The sequence below is a fragment of the Lagopus muta genome, chromosome 1 (assembly GCF_023343835.1).
Source record: "Lagopus muta isolate bLagMut1 chromosome 1, bLagMut1 primary, whole genome shotgun sequence".
Classification (NCBI taxonomy): Eukaryota; Metazoa; Chordata; class Aves; order Galliformes; family Phasianidae; genus Lagopus; species Lagopus muta.
The window spans coordinates 174,256,118-174,273,617 of record NC_064433.1 but is presented as its reverse complement, the minus strand read 5'-3'; the positions used below and the strand labels follow the sequence as shown (position 1 = coordinate 174,273,617).

The 17,500-nt window shown below is 48.6% G+C and overlaps 3 protein-coding genes across 4 annotated transcripts in view; 2 read left to right on the top strand and 1 right to left on the bottom strand.

The window, feature by feature from the left end:
• LOC125688121 (proteasome maturation protein) overlaps window positions 1-17,500 on the top strand; it is a 383,306-nt gene that overhangs the window by 59,154 nt on the left and 306,652 nt on the right. The gene's annotated exons all lie outside the window — the stretch shown is intronic.
• MTIF3 (mitochondrial translational initiation factor 3) overlaps window positions 1-17,500 on the bottom strand; it is a 203,841-nt gene that overhangs the window by 143,522 nt on the left and 42,819 nt on the right. The gene's annotated exons all lie outside the window — the stretch shown is intronic.
• Window positions 8,685-9,636, top strand: GSX1 (GS homeobox 1). Its single transcript, XM_048933726.1, has 2 exons — window positions 8,685-9,072; window positions 9,281-9,636. Exons 1-2 carry the CDS (start codon window positions 8,685-8,687, stop codon window positions 9,634-9,636), a joined length of 744 nt encoding a protein of 247 aa, XP_048789683.1.

Here is a 17,500-nt window from a genome sequence, read left to right as displayed (position 1 = left end):
CCGGTTTTTGGACTCTTTAAATATATTTATAGAATAAATGAAACTAGAGATTAACAAAGAAGCCAATATCTGGGGATACTGTAGGTCATCTATATAGTCCATCTATATAGTCCATCACATGGAATAAATTTAATTAATAATAAATATCAAACCATCCAACTGAGTAAAGGAAGAGTCATTTTTAAGGGTACTCTAAGACTGGCACTGAGCTCTAGATCAGGAAGAACAAACCAACAAGTGTGAAAAAATAAGCATGTTTCTCTCCTCATCTAAAATTGGCTCATTTTGCTGCTTTCACTGATCCATACATATAACCAAATCTAAAGACTGAATATGGTGCCTCTGTTGGACTCCACAATGTATGTGAATCAAGCAAGCATCAGCATTAACAAAATAAATTATATCAGTATGAGAACGAATCAGCTCAAGATTTTTAAAGTGCTCAGCAGATGATCTCAATATTGCATGAATTTGCATAATTTTTATGTAGATTCTACATTAATAATTTATGAATTAGTAGTCATTGATAATGCAACACCTGTGATGCATATTCCTAAAATACACTGTTTCAAAGGGATCACTCACATGCAGAAAGGCAGGCACATGCAGAAGACTTGCAGCTTTGGGAGTAGCTATGACAGTGTTTGTGGTGTGAGGGGCCGCATCTTCAACATGGAATGCCTACTCAAAGCACTGATGAAAACATGGACCCATGTTCTCTCTTTTTATCACCCAGTTTTGGCATCTGCACTTCTCCAATGTCCAAAAGCAAGGTGTACATTCCAAATGCTCCACCATTTCTATGTGCCTGAGACCAAAGTCCAAACCATCTCAGAGGCCTTCTCTCTTCTGTGGCTCATTGTTCTTCACTCTCAGCCTCTCCAAGGCCACAGAGCAGAGGCACGAGCCGTGACTGTTTACCAAATGGCTGTGCTCACACTCCTAGCAGAGCCCCTGAAAAGGTGCTGTTCTGTGTGCAATTCCCAGTGCCTTATCGCAGACAGCTGATATTTCCCCTCCTGTCTCTAAGAGTTTTGTTCATCAAAGCAGCAGCCAGTGTTGTTTTATGATGTGCTGTATGACTACCATGCGTGTGCTCAGCATGGCTGCCTCATTTATCACTGCTCAGCCTTCACACTGGGACATCATCCATCACTGCCTCCTTAGAGCACAGCCAGAACCTGGTCTGTGCTGCTGCCCTAGCCCAGAGTCATGTGAACACTCCTCAGCAGGTCCCTTTGTCCTGAGGCTGCTATTTTTTTTCCTGGAAATGTGACTTCTTCTATTTAGTTCCCAACCAAGAGTCCGGAGTAGAAAACCAAACTTCAAAATTCAATTGACTGTGCCTAATGGAGGGGATTTTAATTTGTAGCCCTTGACCCTTTTCTATTATCAATGGAAATAAAGACCTTTTTTGTTTCATATTTGCAGCTAATGGCAAAAGACAAATTTTAAGATTTTAATTTTTTGATTTCTATAATGACCTCCACGTCCACTGATAAACAATGAATAATCACTGTTTGAGAAAAGCAGTACTAAGAGCAATCTAGAAAGTGGACAAAGGAACCTTTGAACCTATTTCATATGCAGGACAAAAAGAGCTCAGGAATACATTTGTGTCTGCTTCTCTTCTTGTGCTACAGAAAGACAAGTGTCCTTTTTATTCCATTAAATAGTTGTACTGCACTTATGGATTTGTCTCTCACAGACCTGTTCATTCTACCCAAGTGATAAAACTATTAAATAAAACCAATACAATGATTGAAAATGGTACCCAATGTAAAAGCTGTAAATCTAGAGATTTCTCCTACTCCTGGTGTCACCAGAGAGGAAAACTCCATTGGTTTTATGAAGATTGTATATTAAAGTAGATGCATTGTATCTACCAAGAGAGTGGTGAGGTGCTGGAACAGGCTGCCCCGGGAGGTTGTGGATGTCCTGTCCCTGGAGGTGTTCAAGGCCAGGCTGGATGGGGCCCTGGGCAGCCTGGTCTACTATTAGGTAAGGATGTTGGTGGCCCTGCACGTGGTGGGGGAGTTGGAGTTTCATGATCCTTGAGGTCCCTTCCAACCCTGGCCATTCTGATTCTGTGACTGTACTGAACTAATCATGGAAATGGGTTTTCACTTGTTTCTGTGATTTAATATCCTTGCTATTTGATGTCATTCTATTTCTTGGACACTGCTGTGGCATGCATGAGGAGGTGGTGGATGGGACTTGTGCATCTCATAATTCTCTCTCTGGGATTTAGCTTCCTGTAGTTGAAGAAATGCTGAGTGAGTACCAGAAATTCACACTTATGGGAGTAGAATTAACAGCATTTCTGTTTTAGATGGACTATTTTCTCATTGTATCTCAGGTTTTCATCTGCTTGATAACTTGGAGATGAAGGCACAGGCTCAGCATGGGGACCTTGGGTGGCCTGGCTAAGTAGAAGACGTGCTAGACCATAAAGACAAGTGCCCTTCACCTTTCAGCAGTGTGTCTACACCAGCATTAATTCACTGCAGTAGAGATGGGTAACCTGAAGCGACCAGTACAGCAGCCCCTGCTTCTATTTTATTTTCAGATGAGCTTATTTTTGAGCGAGCTTCAGAGTGCCCCCCTGGGTGAAATGTTCTCAATGTGCGTGTGGTTTGATGATGCTCAAGGGGCCAATAATTGGATCAGGTCCCTATCTCCATCCCTAAGGGCTGGACGGATCCTTTTGGAGAAAAGTGAAATCATCGGTCGGTCAAGTAGTTTGGAGACCACTTGATGCGCTTCTTGTCCAGAGCTTCCTATTATGCTTTACTGCAGATCACTGATGAAGATAGAACTGAGTCTGGGGAACATCTCCAGTAACAGCTTCCAGCCAGATGCAGCCCCATTCACCGCAGCCCTTTGAGCTGCAGCCAGTTCATCTCTCAGCATAACATGAACCTGCTCATCTCACAGCTGGACAATCTATCCAGAGGATGCTGTGAGGGATGGGGAGAATGACTGGACTCTGTTCCAAGGATTCCCAGGAAGCCAGATTGGGAAACAAAGCATTGTGAAGGTAAACAATGAAGGAAAAAGAATTCTGAGGCTTCTGACCCTTCTTTCTCATGTTGGTATGGCAAATAGCACAAACCAAATTCACTGGAGAGTGAGCAACAGCAGAACACTGAAAAACATTGCAATGTGATGCTACTTGAAAGCCCGTAGGAAGTGAAGGTTGTTCTTCCTCTGTCCTGAAAGCCCATTTGATCAGGAACCTGAAGGAAGCATAGATGTGGTGTTATTTTTCCCCTTGCAAGGACCCACAGCCTGTGAGTTCTGGTGCTGTTTGGAGGCTTAAAGGTGGACAAATGCCAGGAGTCTTCATTGTGCCTGTCTGCCAGGAGGGTGACCAACAACAGAGTGGAGCAATACCATACATTTGCTCGAGAAAATAAAAAGAAAAAAAAAAAAGGACATGCATCGTGAACAGAAACATTTTTATGAAAATGTATTTTTTCAAGATTCTCCATATGTGGAAGACAAAGGTCTAACAGCAAAAGATGTGAGGCACAAGTCCTATCTGTGAGAGTCAGGCTCTGAGTAGAACTCGCAGGCCTGCTGTTGGCCCAGGACAAACTGCATCAACTAGGAATCCAGGCTCTGTATGTGGTTACATCACTGAAGTAGAGATGCCAGGCTTGTGAAGTGCTACAGCCCCTGAGCCACAGCTGTGGGACTTCTTGCAGTGGCAAAATCCCAGCCTTAACTAACAGGTTTTCCCCTACCTATTGATTTCCCCGGTGGAATCAGAGAAGACAACACAAATCTCACATCATCAGAGTGATGACTTTGGGCACAGCAAGGCTGAATTTGTGCACTGACTTCTGCTGCACCTGTGTCTTGTACTGGAATAAGTTTAAAAAATAGTTCATCTGTTACAGTGACACAAGCCTAGAGTAATTCCCATTGCACCACTGAGTTATACTAAGATACAGGGAAGTAGAAGGATGTGGTTTGTGGGCTTTACTTGCATTTAGAATACAGAAAAATAGGAGCAGTACAATCACATACACTTGTGATAAGCTGACTTGGCTCTTCGTGCTGATATTTTTAGCTAAAGCTTTTTTGTATCTCTAAAAGCATCCTGCTGTGCATTGGAAAATTTCCATGCAGATAGAAGGAGGTCAACAAATGGCTCTACTCAACCTGCAGGACATGGTTTCTACAAAATATTGGTACAATACAGTCATACATGGCTGTACATTCCTATCCTGTACACTTGGTTGATCTATTTAATAATATAATATAGAAGTTTGTGTTCAGACAGTCAGATGCAAACACAGATAACATAACACATCCTGAATACTATCTTCAAGAGTAGTTTTAAGCCTTCAACATGCAATGAGAAGATGAAAATTGTTTTGTTATCTCAGCGTTTCTCATCCCAGTGTACTGCTAGGACTGGAAAGTTGGAAGACTTAGCACATCTTGGTGAGCTCTGCCTTACATGAGCTGAATAAAAATATCAGATAGTCATTTCACATTCATGTGGAATAATCACTTGAGGAATGTTTTTTCCAACATTAAAGACAGGAGCAAGCTGCACTGTCTTCTTCTGCAACATCCAGGCTCTGCTTTACCAGCTGCCCTGTCACAGAGCAGTTTGCCTCTGTTTTCTCACAGGCTCCGCTTTCCACATGTGGTGTACCAACCACTGAGCAAACCCAAACACCTTGCCCCATTTGCTGCACTCCTCCATTGCCAGCACTGCACAAGCTTCTGCAGGTGGCTGTACAGCAGCACTGCACTGGCACAGGTTGCTCAGGAGGTGGTGGATGGAAGTTGAAGTTGGAAGGGACCCTTAAAGGTCATGGAGTCCCACTCCCTGCAATGAGCAGAGACACCTACAGCTCCACCAGGTGCTCAGAATCTCATTCCAGCCTGACCTTGAATGTCTCCACAGGCAACCTGTGCCAGTGCTTCACCACTCTAAAAAATAACAATATACATATATTATACATCTCTTGCATATAAGGTTTCAGAATTGCTGCTACAAATCCTGAATGAAAAGGCAAAGGATATTGGATATTCCTTGAGAACAGCCTGAGAAACACGAAAACTTTCAATCTGTAAAGTACTTGGCACAGTCAAAGGTGAGAAATGTGGCTGGACATAGGTTGGATTCTGAGTTAGAAGAACCATTTCTCAAATAATTCCATAATTCAGGCAGACTTGCAGATCTCACATTCAGCTCTTTTGGAGTTCCTTGTCTTCATTCCTCTCACAGATTTCTCCATCCTTTTTATCCTTCTCTATTCCCAGGACAACACTGATTCAAAACAGGGCTATTTTTGTGTGAGTAGTTTACATGTCCCTCCTTTTCCTGTTACATTTTCACTGGTTTTGTCCAACTGCTTCTTTGATGTCTCCTCCCACATGAAAGGCTGAACCAAGGAGAGGAAATAGCTCTGCACACTCGAACATGAGTGTAGGGTTCCTTTATGGACCTCACTGTCTGGAAGCATTAGGCCTGGAGAAAAGCTAAATGGTAAATCTCAACTCTAGGAATCTGTCTGTTGAAAGTGGACAAGAATAAAAGAAGCAGGTCCTGGAAACAGACAGCTTTGATTTGGTCCTCCTGGAGCACAGGTTTTACTGACACGGATTAATTATTGTCCTGATAGCTTGTAATGAAAGCTAGATGAAACTAGAGGAACTATGATAGAGATGTGGAAGAGCTGCACGGGCTGTTGCTGTTAGGTTACCATGTTTATATAGTGATGATTTTGAAAGGTCAGACAAGAGTTGAAGGACGACAAGACATAGATAGCTGCACTTTATCTTCAGCATGGAGGAAATAGAACTAAACACAAAGAAACTACCCCTGTTTCTGGAAGCCCACACATTAGGGATCACTGGAGGCCAGGAGTAAGCCAGGGAAGGATCACTCCATGCTCATCATGCTGTAGATAAGTTCTCCGCACTGTCTCTGAATGGCTCTGACTCTGAGGTTGCCAAACACTTCCAGCTTTGACTGAAGTCAGTGCACAAAATGAACTCAGCAGTTTTCAGACAGTAAGTTTTGCACAGTGACACAAACAGCCCACAGAACCACCTCTTGCTGATGCCAGCCCTCATCACTCAGTCCCAGTGGTCCATCAGCTGTGTAGACACAAAAACCAGTTTTGCTGATAAAACAGTGAATTTATTTTTAATATATCCCTGTTTACTCAAAGAAACTCCCATTGACTGTGACGTCTTGGTTAAAAGCATGCACAGGTATTTTGTGGGCTTCACATGCTGCTGGGTGTGTCTGCCCAAGGCACAAAGGCGTATCCACCACACGGCACAGATACTGATTTGCGTTTAGGTATTTGCCATTAAAACCCAGTTCTGTGCGAGGCTGAAGAGGGATGCAGTCGCCCGCAGATCGTGAATCCTCAGCTACCGAGGATGCGGTCTCCTTGGAAATAACGCTCCCTGCAGGGAGAGCATCCCTCAGCAGTACTGACTCCTGCCAATATAAGGCAGCTCCCCTCTTTTCCCTTCGCTCCCCGCGATGTTACCCAGCCCTCCCTTCATTTCGATACCCCTCTCCCCCGTCGATGCCCACTCGACGCCTCCCCACCCCCACGTCGGGGAGATGCAGGGCCGAGGCTGGGCCCCGCTTCCCACCGGATCCCTCTCCCTCCTCAACCGGAGGAAGCACCCGCGCCCCGCAGCCCGGAGCCGCCTCCCGCATCGCTCCGCCGGAGCCTCTCCGCCTTTCCCTTCTCCCGTAGCCGCGTTCGTTGAGAGGAGATCGCTCCGAGATGGCAAACGTGGGAGGTGGATCGCCCCTAAAAAAAATGATGGTGATAATAATAAATAAATAAACAAACAAAGAAACAAACAAATAAATAAAAAATAAAGCCAACCCGAAGCGGGGCAGCAGGGACAGGGGAGGGCGGTTTGAAGCGCCTGGATGAAAGGTCTGCTCTCGTTTCAGGCGCTCAGAAAGCGGCCCGAAGGATGCTATTTTGCCGCAGTCTGGGTTGTTTCAGCCCCCAGTTGCACAACAAACCGTTTAAACATTTCAGCACAAAACAGATTCCATTGTCGGGCTGCACATTAAAAAGTGTTATTCGCTTTGAAGTTTTTGTCTAATGGCTCTAAACTGAAAGAAAATGTTTTCCTATTACTTAATTCAATCATAGCGAAGAGGCTTGGTAAAAAGCCCACGGATTTTGCCCAAAGTGTGACAGAGTTCTCTTTGTGTTTGCTTATCCTCTGCTGTCACACACTTTAATTCGCCTCTCTTTATCTGGCATTCAAAACTTTCTTCAATGACATTCAATAAGGTCCAGCGGCTGGAAAAAAAAAACTGGTTATTTTTTGGGATATTCTTTCCCAGTGGCTTTGGGCTCGGTGTGCATTCAGGGGCCGTTAACCCTTTGCCTCCCCGCGACTCCGAGCGCTGCGGTCCGCCCCGGGCAGCGGATCGCCTCGGGCCGTCTGGGCCCCCCCCGGCGGCCGCGGCTCAGCAAGGCGATGCGCCCCGGCCCGGGGAAAACCTTTACACGCCGAGTTCTCTACGAATGAAAGCGGAATTAACCAACTCCGTAAATGGTTTGAAGGGAAGGGCACTTGGAAATTCTTTCTAAATCAGTGTAAAAATCGAGTTCTCGCTCCCATTCGTTTTGGATCATTCCGTGATTTTCCTGCACCGATTTGTTCCCATCCCCACATTTCCAGGCTCGAGCACCGATCTCGTCTCGGCAGAAGTGCGGGGATATCAGAGCAGCGAACCCCGCAGCAGGAGCCGCAGAACGAGGCGCTGCGCTTCCCGGGCGGTCCTTCTCCTCGTCCGAAGGAGCGGCTGTTCCCTTGCGGCGCAAATCCCCCACGCTCTGCGCTTCGTTGGCAGCGCGTCTCTCTTTTTCTTTTTCTTTTTCTTTTTCTTTTTCTTTTTCTTTTTCTTTTTCTTTTTCTTTTTCTTTTTCTTTTTCTTTTTCTTTTTCTTTTTCTTTTTCTTTTTCTTTTTCTTTTTCTTTTTCTTTTTCTTTTTCTTTTTCTTTTTCTTTTTCTTTTTCTTTTTTTGTCCCCACAGTATTAAACAGGAAGATGGGGAGCAAAAAACGCTCCGATGAGTCCTTTTTCCTCATTTAGTGTCTCTCCTTCACCCCCTAACCCGTCGGCCGCAAAAAGCCTTTTTGCCGGTTGTGCCCGGAACGCGGCGCGGCTCGCGGTGCTGTCTCCGGGAGCGGACAGGGGCCGCGCGGGGCCGTGAGGGAGCTCGGCGGTGCCACAGGTGGGAGAGGAGCCGGGGAGCGGCGGGGGAGCGGCGCGGCCGGCAAATAACCGAGGGGGAGCGGGCCGAGAGCTGGGCTGAAAGAGAAGGAGAGCGATAAAGAGAAAGAAAAGAATATTAAATCGCGAGAGAATGAGAAAATAACCCCGCCAAAGGGAGAGGAGGGGAGAGGCCGCCTGCTACGGCGTGGGTGGGGTCGACAAGAATAGAGTACATTATGCAGTTCATTTAGTTAACAAGGGAAATAATGAGGGAGCGTGCGGCGTGAATGCCAAGAGAAGCGGCACAGAAAGCCCATTGAGCGCCCGGCGCCGCCATCACATGGCGCGGCCGCTATTTAAGGCGGGCGGGCGCCGTTCAGCACCACTCGGGCTGGCCAGCGGCGCTGCGCGGGGGCTGCGCGGGCGCTGCGCGGGGGCTGCGCGGGGCGATGCCGCGCTCCTTCCTGGTGGACTCGCTGGTGCTGCGGGAGGCGGGCGAGAAGAAGGGCGAGGGCAGCCCCCCGCCGCCGCTCTTCCCCTACGCCGTGCACCCCTCGCACCCGCTGCCGGGGCTGCCGGCCGGCTCCTGCCACGCGCGCAAAGCCGGGCTGCTGTGCGTGTGCCCGCTGTGCGTCACCGCCTCGCAGCTGCACCCGCCGCCGCCCGCCATCCCCCTGCTCAAGGCCTCCTTCCCCCCGTTCGGCTCCCAGTACTGCCACCCGCCCCTCGGCCGTCAGCAGAACTCCGTGTCCGCCGTCAGCGTGGGGCACGGCCCGGCGCTCTACCAGGGCGCCTACCCGCTGCCCGACCCCCGGCAGTTCCACTGCATCTCCGTGGGTAAGGGGCACGCGTGGGCGCAGCATGCGGAGGGAGGCCGGGGGGGGGGCGGTGTGAGGATAGATGCTCGACGGGGCGGACGGGCGCCGCACCCCACTGGGTGCTCGGGGTACGCGGGCGGAGGGAAGCGGGAGGGGGGCGGCCCCCGTGGCCTTCCCCGGGGAGTGAGGAGGGTGCGGTGGGTGCTGAGCTCCGCTCCGCTCCGCAGACAGCACGTCGAGCCAACTGCCAAGCAGCAAGAGGATGCGCACCGCCTTCACCAGCACGCAGCTTCTGGAGCTGGAGAGGGAGTTCGCCTCCAACATGTACCTCTCCCGGCTGCGGCGAATCGAGATCGCCACCTACCTGAACCTCTCCGAGAAGCAGGTGAAGATATGGTTCCAGAACCGCCGGGTCAAACACAAGAAAGAAGGCAAAAGCGGATCCCACCGGGGAGGGGGGTCCGGGCACAGCTGCAAATGCTCGGCCCTTTCCACCACCAAGTGCTCGGAGGACGACGAGGACTTGCGCATGTCTCCGTCCTCTTCGGGGAAGGACGACAGAGGCCTCGCCGCCACCCCCTGACCCCCGGCTCCGCAGGGACTGTGCCGGGAGCGGAGGGGGGGGGTTCCGTGCAGCCGGTTGATTTTCTACCGTTTTGTATAATCCGTGTCGTTTACGAAAGACTTTCTCGCCTTTCCACACCCCCGACGCGTAGCGGCGGCCGTGCGGGTGTCCCGCTGCCAATAACGCGCTCCTCGGGACTCCCGGCGTCCCACGTCTCGCTTTCCCACCCGAGGCCTGGGGTTCCCGCAGCCTCCGCAGGCAGAGCCGGACCGGAGGGCAGAGAGCGCAGCGCGGGGCGAGAGCGGCTGGGGAGGGTCGGGGCTATTTGGGTAATTGTCATAATATTGCCTTTTTTTTTTTTCTTTTTTTCTTTTTTTTTTTTTTTTTTTTCTCCTACCAAACTGTACTCTTTTGTTTGTTTGTTTGTTTGTTCTGTTTTGACATTGTCGCTGGTGGGCGCGCAGCTATGGCTGTACCGCCCCGTCCCCGTCCCCATCACCATCCCTCCCCGGGAGATATTTATTTATTTATTTATGTGCTGAGAAACGATGATGGCGATGTTAATAATGACGACGATGTCAATAAAGGCTCCGCTGGTGGTTTATTTCCTCACACAGAGCCGTACGCTGCCGCGCTCCGGGTTCCGGTACACCCCGGGGCATTTTCTCTCCCTATCTCCGACGGACGGAGCTCGGCACCGGGACGGGCACCGAGGTGGGCACCGGGAGTCGCCCTCCGCTGCCCGTGGGGACTGCTCTCTGAAAGTTGAAGGTACGGGGTGCGGGGAACTCCTTGTCCGACACCACGCCGGTTTGGAGATTCCCGGGAATCTCCTCGCAAAGCCGCAGCCCGGCGGAGAGTGCCGTCACAATAAAATATTCCCCGCTGAAAAGCAGCCGGGAAGTGACAACGGCGGGGCACCGGTGGCGATGCTCCCCCTCCTCTGGACGTGACGGGGGGATCGGGCGTACCTCCTAAGCTCGGTGCCGTCGGGTCCCTGAGCCGTGCGCGGAGGGAGCAGCTCCGTTCAGCTGCGTGCGGAAATGCGCTCCACTTGGCTCATGGGGACGTGCTCTCAGATCGCCGGCTCTGTGTCCCTCAGCCCCGGGCCGTCTGGAAGCGGCTCCGATGTCTGGGTACCTCCTATCCCTACCAGGCCCTGGGTCACCCCTGCCTGAAGATCCCCAAAAATCCCCGCAGAAAGAGCCCACAAGCCGTGCACACGGGCTGAGTGCAGTGCCACTGCCCAGAGAGCCTCACGTCTCAGCCACCAAAGGGGCACTTCACCCTCCATCCCGCTGTGATGACCATGGCCATGGAGTACTTCAGGGGCCTTCCTGGGTAGTGTCTGCTCACTTCTGTGCTGCATAGCATCACTCTGGCTCCTTTCCCTGTGGCTGTTTGTACATCCCTTTGTGGATGAGGGATGAAAAATCCCCATGGGGTGAGGACCTGACCTCATTGCAGGAGGCAGTCAGCCTCATGCTATCCTGGCCCCACAGTGTCCCCTGTTTGCCCTCCATAGTGGCCCAGCTCCAGACTGCGAACCCCCCAGCCAATTGGCTCAGCAGGGCCCTGCAGCCCTTCCAGCCCTCATCCCACTCCCTGCCCACACTAACCAGCCTTGTTCGGACGAGTCATTGCAAAATAGAGACAGCAGCAGTCCAATGTGGGCTTACAGGGGGCTGGCATCGCAGTCAATAAACATCCATGCATGGAGGCTTGTGCGTGCTCCTTGTGCCCCCCTGGCATGGTTTGCAGCCAGCTGGCTGCCAACTGGAATGGGAGGAACACCAGCACTGGGCATTCAGTGTTGCTATTAAACTGCTATTGTGGCTGTGATGTGGAAACTCAGAATCCCCATTTGGCAGCACGTCCCCCCCAGATCTTCACTTCTCCCCAAGCACCGCAGGCACAGGGGGTGCAGGCTGCAACATTGTCCCCATGGGCACACACAGCATGGGGAGCGTGCACACACATCTGCATCTTTCACAAACTGAGTTTGGGGATAATCCTCAGCCTAAAAGACATCTTGTATATGTAAAGCAGCAACGAGAATTCCCCCATATGGTGTAATTTTGTCTGAACAGCAGTGAAGGGTCACTATGGATGCCCCCAACAAGGCAATATTAATATTCTCTGATACGCGCCGGCCTCTGCTGCAGACCCCATGTCCCCTGCAAAGCCCACGGGGGCTCTCAGTGCACTTGACAGTCATTATGCCACATCCACATGCAGAGATAATCCCTCCTTAGTTGGGCATTTTTCTAATTTAGTGAGAAATCATTACGGCAAATGCTCAGAGTGTCATTTTCAAGGACCCTGGTGTTGGGCAAATTAAAGTCATTTTGCTGTAGGAAGAGCGTGGGCACCTCTGCTAGAGCAAATGTCAGAACACACCAATTTTCAACTTTCTATCTCCAGCTATTTTGATGGGTGGTTTTTGAAAGTTACTTAAACATTTTAGCATCTGAAATGCCTGGTCCTTTGTGACTGCAACAGGAATAGCATTTGCAAATCCACAAAAGGAGTTTGACCATCTTTCAGCAAATCATTTTCCATTATATTTTTATCTTGAAGTATTTCATGGAATCACAGAACCGCTAAGGTTAGAAAAGACCCCTAAGACCATCGAGTCCAACCCCAAACCATCCCCACCGTGCTCACCAGCCACATCCCCCAGGGCCACATCTCTTCAACACCTCCAGGGACGGTGACTCCACCACCTCCTGGGCAGCCAATGCATTGCCACTCTTTCTGAGAAGCAATTTTTCCTTATATCCAACCATAATATTCCTATCAAGAAGAAAGGAAACTCTTTGGGTGCTACTGGGACTTTGAAGATTAGGCACCACAGCAAAAGCGGGTTTTGCTGACAGGGGAAGAAAGATTGGATGTTCACAACTCAGTTTCTCATCTGTAAATGTATTTACACAGTGTGTAAATGTGTTTTTACACACTGAGCTGGCCCTGGGGTCCTGGAATACACTTACTGTAAACAGATTGATTCTGTTCTGAAATGGCGCTCCATTGGGTGCAGCTGGGTGCTTCTACTTGTGTTTACCTGGAATTATTCTTACCAAAGGATCAACCTGGAAAATCCAGGCTCTGCTTTTCCTCCTCAGGCCTTGACACAGACTGTGAAATTTGGTTCTGTAATGACAGGATGATTATGCCTGTGAAAGTTATTACTTGAAAATATGGATGGGTGTTAACTTAAGACCTGAAATAAAATGTTTCTGTATGACATTCCAAATGGTTTGAAACGCATACGTCGACATGAGCAATCTCTCAGTTACATTAATTTTGAAAGTGTTTTTGCTATGAACACAAAGTACTCATTTATCGGGATGCAATTATGCAGGATCTGATCTCCTAGGATACTGACACTGATGATGACAGCAAATGGCTGTGCCCGTTGCTTAATGCAGCTTTAGACAGACCAGCAGTGACTGGTGCTGGTCTGCTGGCTGCTCTATGCACTATGTGCTCTATACACACTATATCATCCATATACACTCTAGGAGGCCCTGAAGTGCTAAAAGAACAAAATTAAAAGAAGTAGCAGCAGCGATCATAAAAGGAAAAAATGCTTTCATGCTTGGATTTTATCTCTTTCCCACTCTGCTGCAATTTCCATTTTCTCTGTTGGCATTTTCCATTGGGCCCATTCCCAGCAAGGCACACACAGAGAGGAGCAGACTTTCATCTTACAGTTATTACCAAGTTTTCATAGACCACACTGGAAAGACTTCAGGATGGGCACCAAACGTGCCCTGGATCCTGTCCCTAGCTTTGACATGTGTCTGTTGTCTTCCAAAAACCCCAAAGGCTGATGATGAATGCTAGCTACATGTGCCAGTGAGGAGCTGAGTTTTCAGTGAAGAGTTTGAGCCACGTAAATAACCACAGTGTCAGAAGAGTTGGGTTTTTGCATGGTTAGGTATTTCACCCTTAGAGTTCACCCTGGCTTCTGCTTTTTTAGTTTATCTGATAAAATAATCATGTTATGATCTGGGCTTGGAACAACAGGGTTCGAGTTGTGAGTCACGTCCTTTCTGTCTCTTATAACTCTAATAATAACTCCTGATCTTTCTGTTTAGTTAGTACTCCGCTATCACAGCACCATGCACTGCCCTTGTTGGTGTCTTAGCTATATGTTTGCAGTTTTCTCTGCCTGGATGGCAGTAATTCCCCATGGAAGCAGTGGATGGGCATTTTGTCCACATGTATTTTAGAGGTGTTTCAGCTGCCTATTATGGTAGGCATTGCTGCCAAAAAAAGCACTGCTACAGTGAGTCTTGAGGCAGAAAAATGCTGTAATTCTGTTCTTGAAAGACCCCTCACCACTTGAAGCTGAGAAGTAGGTATCATTCTACATCATGCCTGTGTTAATGAGCTGCTGCCTCCCTGCTCAATGTGTGTCAGCCTAGCAATGCTGGAGTCTGCAAGTAGCCACGGGAAGGATGGATCTATGAGGAATATCCTCACGCTGATGGTTACATCCCCACCTCTGTGGCTGACTCCAAATCCAGCTTCATGTGTGGTCAGCCATTTTCTCCCAGCATTCACAGTTCCTCTTTCTGTCTTTTCCCTGGGTCCATCCTTCTGGAGATCTCCTGTGACTCAGCCTCTCAGCCTTGCTGGGACAACTATTGAAGACAACGCTGGTTTCCAGCAGTGGTGAATAAGCAGGGCTTCAAGGGATGTGCCATAGAATTGCAGAATCTTCCAGGTTAGAAAAGCTCTTCAAGATCAAGTCCAACCATCAACCTGGCTCACCAAGCCCCATCACTAAATCATGTCCCTTAGTACCTCATCTACGGAATGCCTCCAGGGATGGTGACTCCACCGATCCCCTGGGAAGCCCATTCCAATGACCCACCACTGTCTCCATAAAGAAATTCTTTCCAATGTCCAACCTAAACCTCCCCTGGCACAATTTGAAACCACATCCTTGCCTCCATCACTCGTTACGTGAGAAGAGAGACTGGCACCCTCATCATTGCAGTTTACCTTCAGGTAGTTGCAGAGTGCAACACAGCACAATGCACACAGTGACCCCTCACAGTCCTTCCTGCACTCTCAGCCCCACCAGCTCCTTCCAGCCAACACTGCCATTCCCCTTCACTCTACACACCCATCCCAGCTCCTCTGCAGCTCTGCCAACTCACACAGCCTGCTTACTCTCTGCCCTCATTACTCTCTCTTCTTTTGGTAAACCATCTTTTCACAATGTGTTTTTTTATTTTTCTTCCCTGTACTTCAGCCAGTCACTTTTCAGAAGTTAAAACACATGCTGAAATACTCTGCCAGAACCAGCTCTGGCTCTGGATTTTCTTAAAGTTGTTTTCCACCCTCAGTTTGGCAGCTATTTCCCCCATTCCCCCAGAACGTCTCATTTTCCAGCTCTTATGTTTAGTTTTGCACCCAGTTTAGGGCACATATGAAACACACTACTGAAAGTGAAGCTCTCTTCTTTTTCCTCTTCCTTTCTTTCTCATTTGTTAGGCATATGTGTAAAGAAACCTTTCAACGTGTTTGCAGAGCTGGAATATAGCAGGGTGATACAAAGCATTCTGGATATTGCTATGCAAATGACATGCCAAGAATGTTTAGACTGTACCTTGAAGCAGTAAACAAGTTGATTGTCATGGTGTCATGGTAACTAGAGCGGGATCCACTTCATGCGAATGAGATCCCAACCTATGTTTTTATTTGGATTGCTACATTGCAGGTGGCAACCCAGTGCTCCAACACTCATCATCACGGTTGTCCTCTGGAGACCCAGAGGTAGAAGAAGAAGCCTCAGGTATGGCGCTACCATTTAGAAGGAAAGAATGGTCTGCTCTGACAAACAGCTTCAGGACTTGGAGGATACTGAAGTGCGTGGAGACCTCAGCTGGGTGACCTGTGAGATGATGCCAACACCCATAGGCATTTGCCATTTGCCCCAGGCAGCTCTGCATTCTCACCACTGTAGTTTCCATCTATGGAGATGATATTTAGGGTTGGTGACGCTTGTGTTTGTAAACCAGGAATTGGGCCAATGGTGAACTGCTCCTATCTCACAAAAGTGTGCACGTGGGAGAAGTCAGTAGGACTTTACTGTGAGCAGCATGTCTAGCTGGTCTGTAGGACCAAGGCCTTAGTCTGGTCAGCAGACTGTATTGCCCACTTGAAGCACGATTTCTTTGACGGAGAGCTGTGGCTGTTTCACTGGTTTGTCCTGGCCATTTATCTTTGGGTAACAGCACGGCTCTTTAATGGCACAAGAGTATCACAGCGATGACTTAGACATTACTGAGTTATTTTTCCAACCCTGTGACTCAAAGCTGAGGCTTTGATAAACCACCTCATTTACCAATGTCAGTGCAAAGTGCTCAGCCATGTTGAGCCACCTCAGGCTCCAAACCTCATCTTCTCTCTCTGCAAACAGAGGGTTCTTTCACAAACCAAACCAGGAATATGGCAATATTGTCATGCTCTACAGAGTAAATGTGTCAGTTTCCTAGGTGGCAACACAAGCTTAAGCTCAGAAGATCTCATTATATCAAACGCTCAAAAACTTTCGTTTTTTGAAGGCCGATGTACCCAAAGATGAGTGCCAGTCGATCTCAGAGCATTGGCAGAGGGCTTCGTCCTTTCTGCATTTTACATCACTGCTGATCTGGAAGGAGAGCCCAAGAGTTGCACAGCCAGCTTGGCACAGACCACAGCGATGGCCCTGGGCAGACATCTCTGTCTCTGTGATGTTTCTTCAAACTCACACATAATGTTGCCAGGCACAGCGCAGAAGCAAGACAGCAACTACACTGTCAAGCCAAGAATCCATCCTGTCTCTAGCAATGGACAAAAACAAAGGTCTGCAGAAGGCTGTAGGGACAGATATGAAGTCTCAAATCCTCTGCAGCTCGTGAAACTCCTGAGGCTTTTTATGAAACTGCAATGAAAATGATATCCACAACTGTGCCCTGCTTGCTGAAACTCGTGTTACCTTTCACTCACAAACTTTGTAGTCACTGTGCTTTCAGAAGAAGCTTGCTGGGCCACTAGCAAGATGGGAATCCTCCCACCAGCTGTAGAATGGGCCTTCACTCAGGCTCACACTTAGCAGAAAAAAATGACAAAGCATACAAAGCCTGTGTTCTTCTTGTGCTGGAGGATTTCATTAAACCCTTTGATAAAGCTCTGTTATGAGCAATCCTAGCAGATTCAAAGGGATGAGAGAATGCTAGGCTAGAAAATACCTCTGAGAAGCCCATACATCTCATGACTTCTTTCTCCTTTGATGTCCTGTGCCAGACCTTGACTTAACTTGGCCCTGTAGGCACTTGGGGTGGCAAGTGAGTGGTAAGGTGTGGAGCTCAAAGTCTAAAATCAGCTGGACAGCATCAGACTAGGACTAAAATATCTCCAAAGACAAAATGACATAGAACCAAGCCCATCAAAGCTAGCTAAAATATGACAGCGTTTCCTTTAGTGCTTGTATGCCAAGGAAATGTTCAGTTACCATTGTAAATTGATTCCACAGAGAGACTGTGGGGTCTCCTCTTTGGAGATCTTCTAAAGCTGCCTAGATGTGGGCCTGGGCATCCTGCTCTGGATGTCCCAGCTGGAGCAGAGATGGGACAGGTGGAACCAGAGGTCCCTGGCAAACTCTACCATCCTGTGACTGTGAAATCTCCTCCTGACTGCTGAGCATGGCCACAGAAGAATGCACAGCGCAGAACACCAGCACAAAGGCAGCCTTCACTCACTGGGCAGGGAAGTGAGCTGTTTAACCTGCATTGGAAAGCACTTAAGAAAGACCTTTCCAAAGGGCTCAAAAGCACTGTGAGCTCTGGGTGAACACACCAAACCCATCTCACATTGCCCAAGG